Source organism: Zingiber officinale, chromosome 2B (genome assembly GCF_018446385.1).
Source record: "Zingiber officinale cultivar Zhangliang chromosome 2B, Zo_v1.1, whole genome shotgun sequence".
Classification (NCBI taxonomy): domain Eukaryota; kingdom Viridiplantae; phylum Streptophyta; class Magnoliopsida; order Zingiberales; family Zingiberaceae; genus Zingiber; species Zingiber officinale.
Genome location: NC_055989.1, coordinates 129618693 through 129627299, shown reverse-complemented (window position 1 = coordinate 129627299; position 8607 = coordinate 129618693). Strand labels below are relative to the sequence as shown.

The window sequence follows — 8607 nt, the reverse complement described above, 5'->3', positions numbered from 1 at the left end:
GAGGTTGTTAATTTTAATATATTTTTGTTGAATGATAATAGTTGGATAGAAAGAAGAAAAATTATAACTATAGAAGATATCTGATCATTTAATAGGTATGGGTATACCCATCGGAGATCCTATACCCGATGGGTACGAGGACGGAGGATATAGAATCCGATCCGAACCCGACCCATTGCCATCATTAATTTCTTATAAGGATTATAATTTGTATTATTATAAAATGATAAAAAAATATCCTGTGACATCTTCTTGAGGCGGCGACGGTGATAACTTTGTCAAAGGTGACGGTGGGTGACAGTGATGGCCGACGGTGTCCAGAGGTGGCGCCCTATGGGTGGTGGCGGTCAGTGGCGGATCCAGACAAAAAAGGAAGAGGGTGTTCAAAGAATGGAGCTGGAACTTGTCTTCCTTCTCGCTGCCTCTCGGACTGCAGTATACTGCTCAAGCACACCCCCGCTCCCCCCTAGATCCGCCACTGTGGCGGTGCCGACAACGACGGTGTATTTTGCCCGACGGTCGATCGGTGGCCTGCGGCTGGTAGTTGCGAGCGATCGACCGCCGACTGTCGATCATCGACATCGCTGCTACCACCGCCGCCACCTGTAGGGCGCCAACTGGTCGGCGGGCGGCGAGCAACGACCGACCGACGACTGGCGATCAGTGAAAGTGAGGTCGATGACCGATTGATATCAAAAATGAATTAGAGATATATTTGACATTTAAACGATGACCCCGTAATATAATCAGATTACATTATGTTTATCTTATAATATAGATTACAAAATTTGATTATCCTTTATAATCTGCTACCAAATAAATTAATTAATATTATAATGTTACAAGCCTGATTACCTTTTACCAAACGTAGTGTTAACACAATATGGCAAGCTATTTACTTGGGTTGTGTAATTTTATCGAGGAAGCTAATAGGGAAAAAAATAATCAAATTATATTTTTACATGCTATTTTTTTAAAAGTAATCTTAATTAAAATTCTTCGCATTGATATATTAACTTTTTTTAATTATATATTTTATTTATTTATTTATTTATTTATAGTAAGATATTAATTATTTCCCAAATAAACTTTGATTTCCATATTTACACAATTAGACCGCAATCGCTGCCTATTTATTTTTTCTTATTTTGTGGAAACCTAAACCCTGCAAATTTTAACGATTAACCTTCGCCTCGCCCGACGCCGACCTCGATCGCCGCCTTCGTCTGCCTCTCTTCTCCTCATCTCGGCGATGGGGAAGACCATCAAGCTCATTTCCGGCGACGGGGAAATGTTTGAGGTGGAGGAGGCGGTGGCATTCCAATCGAATATCATCAAGAGCCTCGCCGACGAGGACAACGCCGACGACTGCATCCCCCTCCCTGGGGTCGACTCCCAGATTCTGAGCAAGGTCCTCGAGTTCTGCAGGAAGCACGCCAATTCCCCCAGCGTTCACACCAAATTCGCCGCCTTCCCCAGCGAGTTATGCCCGAAGCACGACGGCTCTGCCGGCGGTCCTTCATCCTCTGAATCGTCGTCTGCGCACTCCGAAACTTGTAAAGCCTGTTACGATGCGGTGATGAAGCTCGTTCAATGGGACTTAGAGTTCGTTAAAGTGGATTTGGACTTAATCCATCACCTCCTTAAAGTAAAAAAATTAACTCTTTTGCTTTTCATTCCTGTTTGATTTTCGATGTCGTTCGAAGTGATTTCGACCTCGTTGTGCCATGGATTCAGGCAGCGAACTATCTGGACATAGAAGACTTGATGTTTATGGCCGTTGAGGGTGCCGCAAATGCGATCAGAGGGAAGAATCCGGAAGCGCTTCGCAAGCTGTTCGACCTCGAGAATGACTTCACGCCGGAGGAAGAGAGAGATTCTGAAGGAGCATTCTTGGTTGGACGATCGATTTGAACCCTAGTCATCTCTAGAAACTTTTTTTTTGTTGCATTTTAATTTTTTTAATTTCTCTTTATTATGTTCAAGCGCAACGTTGCTAATTGAACTAAAATAGTTGAATCACTAATGAAATAATTAAGTTGTAATTAGAGAGAATGATTGATTAGGAGGAAGAAAAGGAAACGACAAATATCAAAGAGTTAACTTTTCATTGAAAATTAAGTCCATTTTGTCAGATAGAAATAGACGAGGGGTGCGATGGGGTGAATACAATTAATAATAGAGATAAGAATATAATTTTAATTTTAATTTTACTTTGTTCGGAGTTCAATGATTACTACACTAAGGTCCATGTTCTTTGATCGTTTTGATTGAAAAATCAACTAAATTTTTACTCGACTATTTTCAGAGGAGGAGGAAAATCATACATGTTATGAAGAAGATAGTAATACTCTACCATTCTCTTGAATGTAATTAAGCCTCAGATCTCTAGTTATCTTTTATAGTCACGATCCAATCAATAGAAAATCGGTTAGTCGATTGAACCCTATCAATTAATTGAATCTCTAACAAGCAATTGATCTTTGTTGCCTTCCTAATTTATTTTGATCTAATACTAATCCCTTAGGGTTTCCTTTCTTGCGTGATCTGATCATATCATCTACAATTTTCATATTAGTTCGGTACTAATCTTCCTGATTAGTTGCCTGAACCATTGTTTCCTTCTTTGTGCCTATATGAGTTTTTAGGTTGATTGTACTCAAAAATCTATTTTCCTACACCATAAATATTAGTCAAAATATAAGTAATAATAATCCTGCAAAATAAAGCTTAGAAACATATAGTTATATATGAATTAATCTTGACAGTTAAGATTGTCTGATTTCGATTTGGAAACTTTCGTCAATTTCTTTAGTTAGATTAATGTTTACGTTGTCCCAACTGGGACATGTCCGCACTGTTCTTCTTTTTAGAAGAACCACTCTACTCCAAGAGCTTACTTCAACTTACTCATCAAACATCAAGGCATCCAAACCTATTTAGATTTTTTATGCTCGGCATCTGATCATCAACTTGCTAGAGCTTTCTCCTGACTCAATATCTTATCCTCGCTAACTTATTGAGTCTATCTTGCTAGATGTCTTGTCCACTAACCTATCTGAACTTCATGTCCAGTGTCATTGATCTACCAAATCTTCTATTACCTAGTATTTGGTCTAACTGATCTATTAGAACTTTTCAGATATAGCAACTTGCACACCTGATCAATTCGTTAGATAACAACAAGACAACTTTGAACCTTTAACAAAATCAAAACATACGTTCGATTTTAGTGCTCTCTGCACCAACATATTTTAGTTTTTTAGTTGAACAAAATGAACAATTTGGTTATTGGGGAAGATGTTTGTTCTAGTTCTCAAGTTCAAATTACAAGATTGTTGTCACATTTTCTATTAGAAAAATGACTGTTTTGACATTCTTGGCCAAAAAGTGAAGATTTTTTTGTCTCTCTATATGTCCTTTCGTATTACAAATAAGTTTCTCTATCATGAATTTTTCTTTCTCTTATCCTGAACCTCAATTTTACTAGTGTTGACCTTGATGCATTGGAAGAATTACCAGAAGAGACCTCAAAGATCATAGAGATAGAGTTGGACCTAAAATACCATCACTTTTTATATCAATGTCATTTCTAGATAGAAGAGTCAATTGTCTTCTGTTTGTTATAATGTAAGTGGTGTTGGAGCAATCTAGGTACCTCATATTTTGATGTTTGGGCAAAGATTTAAGTTAAATTTATCATTGTATTTGAAGTTCAAGTGAGATCTTGGCAGTGGTGAAAGTCCAAGCGGAGTCTTGTGTTGGTGCGAGAAGCACCAGACGATCGAACTCGTGTTTTGATTATGTCAAAAGTGATGGATCGAAAGCGCTAGAGGGGGGGGGGGGTGAATAGCGCACGTGGCTATTTCGTTTTTCGAAATCCGTAAATCGTACGTAAGAGTAATAAGCAGCGGAATAAAGATAGTCAAACACAGAGACATAGGGAATTACTTTGTTCGGAGCCTAAGGCGACTCCTACTCGAAGGCCCGCGATCCTTGATCGCTTCCGGTGGGCAACAACTATAATATCATGAATAAGTACAAGGAAATAAGTACAACTAAAATTGAAATGATACCGACAACAAAATAATAACTGAAGCTTCGGGTCGTCGGCGAATGTAACAACACTTTAGAGTCGTTTCTTGAGCAGCACACAACAGAAGGAAAGCTTGTTAAATCGTTGTCTTTGGAGCTGCACCTCGGCCCTTCTTTTATATGAGGTTCCGGGCGCCTGGATCCCTTCCGGGCGCCTGGAGTGTAACGTGGCCAACCAATCAGGATGCTCCACGTGGCGAAGTCGCGCAGGGGATAAAACCTGGTCCCGGGCGCCCGGACCACCTTTTTCCAGCAGCTTCTTCACCTGCAAACAAAGGTTAGTCCGAGTAAAATACCCTGCAAGACAGCGTTAGAATCTGATAAAACATAGTAAAGAATAAACGACAGTCTTTGGACTGTCCGAGTCTGACTTCGGATTTCCAACCGGAAACCCTAGGTCGACCCGACGCCTACTGTTCCCTCTACGGGGAACGCGTCCTCACCTACTCCCCTCAGGAGAGATTACCTGATGCCAGTCCGGTCCTCCAGGCCGACTGGACTTTTCACCTAGGGTTACCACCCCCTAGGACCTAAGGTTACCGCCCCTTAGGGTTTTTCCTCCACCTAGGGTTACCGCCCCCTAGGACCTAAGGTTGCCGCCCCTTAGGGTTTTCCTCCACCTAGGGTTACCGCCCCCTAGGACCTAAGGTTACCACCCCTTAGGATTTTCCCTCACCTAGGGTTACCGCCCCCTAGGACCTAAGGTTACCACCCCTTAGGATTTTCCCTCACCTAGGGTTACCGCCCCCTATGACCTAAGGTTACCACCCCTTAGGATTTTCCCTTTGCCTAACCGCAGCTAGGACTTTCCTGAAACACTTATTCAACATGTTAGATCACCATAAACCTTAACTTTGAATCCTTTGTCATTATCAAAACTCAGGTTCGATCGTCGGATGCTCCTCGCACCAACAAAAAGGTCCAAAGTTAAGTTGTCTTGTGATCTGACAAGGTTGATTAAGCTTGCAAAAAAAGTCCTAAGTGTTCTTAGGTAAAAGTCTCAGTGGATTCCAGGCAGGTGGAAAACCCTAGGAGGTGGTAACTCTAGGTCCCAGGGGGTGGTAACCCTAAGTGATGAAAAATCCTAACTGTGGTTAGGCAGGTGGAAAAATCCTAGGGGGTGGTAACCCTAGGTCCTAGGGGATGATAACCCTAGGTGGAAAGTTTTGACGAGTCGAGTGCTTCGGGCAAAATCCTAGAGTCGGGGACTCTAGGTTAAAATCCTAGTGGTCGCGGACCGGGTGGAAGTCTGGGCAGGTCGTGGAGCGGAGGTCCAGCACGAAGACCAGAAGTTTCGGACGCTGAGCAAAAGTCTAGTCGGTCTGGAGGACCGGTCTGGAAAAAGGTAAACTCTCTTGAGAGGAGTAGGTGAGGACGCGCTCCCTGAAAAGGAAACAGTAGGCGGTTCGACCTAGAGTTTCGACGAAACTCAAAGTCAGAACTTGATAGTCAGAGGCTGTTAAATTTTATATTATATATATTGTTTATTACCTGGACTAACTTTATTTTGCAGAGAATAAAGGGCTGGAAAAAATGAGTCCGGGTGCCCGGAGTCGGTCCGGGTGCCCAAAGTCGGTCCGTGTGCCCGGAGTCGGTCCGAGCGCTCGGAGTTAGTCCGGGCGCGCGGAGTCGGTCAGGGCGCCCGGAGTCGGTCCGGGCGCCCGGAGTCGGTCCAGGCGCCCAGAACCCAAAAACTATCTACAAGCTGATATGGAGCGCGTCAATTGACCGAGACACGTGGTCCAAGCGCTCGGAGGGGTTTCAGGCACCCGAAACAGCCTATAAAAGCAGGCTTCAACTAGGAGCTTCAATACAACATTCAGAACGACTTCTGCTCTTGCACGTTGATCAGAAAATGCCTTCTCAACTCCCAAACACTGCTCCGACGACCTAGAATAAGAATCTTCATATTTGTAGTTGTCGGTATTCTTTATTTTACAGTTGTTTTAATATTGTAAGTTCACTCTTGTACTTATTCAGAACTGATAGTGGGTTGTCTATCAAAAGCACTCTTACGTGCGGGACTTGGAGTAGGAGTCGCCACAGGCTCCGAACCAAGTAACTCTTGGTGTTTGTGATTGTTTGCATTGTGTCTTTATTCCGCTGCGTGTTTACTCGATAGTTTTAAAATGAACGTGAAAGCCAAGTACGCTATTCACCCCCCCCCCCCTCTAGTGCTTTTCGATCCTACATCTTGACGGTGTAAGTCTAAGTATATAGTTTTTGCAACATAAGTCTAAGTGTAACTTGGCAAAGTTGAAGTCCCGAAGGTGAGGAGTCTCTTGGTAATGGAAGACCCGACAATAAGGACAAGGTTGATGGAAAAGGCTGGGAGAGAAGGATGGGGAGGTATCTAAGGGACACAAGGATGATGGAAAATGCTAGAAGGCAAGGTCAAGGTTGTGCAGGCGAGGATGAGTACCGAGAGATTGTACTCGGGGTACAATCCTAGGTTTAGGATTTACCAATCGACTGATGTATGTGTCAGTAGTTGTTGGCCTGGGAGAGAATGGAATACTTCTGTTCTCTCAACCGAAGTGGATCAGTCGACTGGTAGCCGATCATTGGGGTGTAACAGTCAGCTTCACTTAAAGGCCAGTCGACTGGTGTAGTCGACTGGTGGCAGAAAAATAGCTTGGTATTTTCCTCCTGAGTTCTCAGGGTGGTTGGCTGAGGTGACAACAATAGAGGTGGTTAATATCTATTAGAGTCTCCAAATCTTTCCTTGTGATCCAAGTGCTTATGATCAAGAGTTATGGTGAGGTTTCTCCACCGATAAGGAGGTTGTGTTAGCCGCAGTTTGCCGGGGATTGATCTATCGACAAATTGAGATTTTGTCCACCTTACAAACATGTCGTGGAGTAGGAGCTAGTTATCTCCGAACCACGTAAATGAACGCATCGTGTAGTTTATTGTCTCTTTGTCTTTATTGTTTATAGATTAGCTTTCATCTTGTTAGTTTGTTTTTGTATTTCGCTATGCACTAACAACTGTAAGAAGCGATCTAAGTGGGTGATCGACTATTTACTCCCCTCTAACTGGGCATAAAGGTCTCAACAAGTGGTACCAAGAATGACGTTAGACAGGATAATGATTATCTTGTGGACTAATGGGAAGGAAGATTTGAGGAAAAGATAAGAAATGAAGTCAAAAAAAAAAAAAAAAGAGAAATCCACTGCTCTCTAGGTTTTACCAAAAAAGAAAACTTTATTAGAAATAAAGGATAATCACTCAAACAGTTACACAATCGCTTATATAGACAAACTGACTCATAATAGGCAAAAACTACCAAAAATATCCTAAATACAAAAAAAATAGAAATGATCAAAAATAGTAAAATAAAGGTTTGGAGGCTCTAAAAAGATGCTAAATGATTTATTTTTTGGTTCCAAAACTTGGGGTTACGGGTTCCACCTAGTAACAAATCCAGGTTTCTAAATCAGCTTCATTTTAAAACAAATAGCGGCTCGTTCTGATATCCGAGTGAAAAGTTATAACCCTTTGAAGTTTAGGAGGTCTTATTCGGGTCCTCCTACATCAGTCACCCTGGGTTAAAAAAATTCATCCTCGAGTTTAGAACAGTACTAGGTGGTAACTCAAGAGGAAGATCATCTAGTATAAACTTGGCAAAACTAAAGGGATTGCGATTATATGATGTTGCTAACTGATTTTATAAGTACCCCGAGTTGGTTTTGATGTAATCAACCAAGTCAAGTTAAGTCCTGTTGTGCTTGATCCTTGTAGCGAAGTGTGTAGGAGCTTAGGAATATAAGAAGTTGAGTGGAAGATACAACAAGTGAGAAGAATGACACAGGAAGGGAGTCGACAAGCTCGGGGCATCCAAAGGACGAGGTGCTACAGAAGAGTACATCGGTGGACGAGAAGGATGTGCGCGACGTTCGAGGGATGAGGAGCTTGGGAGAAAGTTTGCTCAAGGAGAAGGCCAGAGTTGGATTCGGGTGAGCTTTACTCCAATTAACCGGAGCATCACTAATGCGAACAAGATCAGCTAAGAAGCTGATTTGCTTCATGGAAGGTGCCTCTCACCTTCGTATGTAAAGTTAATCTACTTCATGGAAGGTACCTTCAATAACTTGGAAAGTGCCTCACATGAACAGTGTAAAGACGCCTTCTAACCTGTTGGAGGTGCTTGTTGGGATATATACTATAAGCCTAGCTTTTGTATGAACATCTGTTTTGAAATATTTTGAAATAAGAGTCACTTTGGTCAAATATCTACATTTTATATTTATATATATGTCAATGCAGTTGTCCATTTAATTTATATTATAGATAACATGGTATGTGATGCCACACAGAAGATCTTGTTATCGGTTCATTATAAATTATAAATAGTGGCTCACAGCCAAGATGGATTGGGACAAACAATTGGAACGGTTGTAGTATAATTTGGTATTAATCTATCTTGACTATAAAATTACACTAGTACACTATGTGTGTATTGAGCAGGACCATTTGAGGTTGTTCGATTTATACTGACTACATAAAAGA

General features: G+C 41.8%; 1 protein-coding gene across 1 annotated transcript; it reads left to right on the top strand.

Moving 5' to 3' along the window:
* Window positions 1-1235: 1235 nt before the first annotated feature.
* Window positions 1236-1914, top strand: LOC122048695 (SKP1-like protein 1B). Its single transcript, XM_042610229.1, has 2 exons — window positions 1236-1648; window positions 1738-1914. The coding sequence occupies exons 1-2, from the start codon at window positions 1253-1255 to the stop codon at window positions 1912-1914; spliced, it is 573 nt and encodes a 190-aa protein (XP_042466163.1). The 5' UTR covers window positions 1236-1252.
* Window positions 1915-8607: the final 6693 nt, after the last annotated feature.

What these genes read in the sequence shown, in the direction of transcription:
- LOC122048695 (XM_042610229.1), top strand. Translation starts at nt 1,253, where the DNA reads ATGGGGAAGACCATCAAGCTCATTTCCGGCGACGGGGAAATGTTTGAG. An exon ending in TAATCCATCACCTCCTTAAA is followed by an intron (nt 1,649 to 1,737) that starts GTAAAAAAATTA and finishes CCATGGATTCAG; the next exon opens with GCAGCGAACTATCTGGACAT.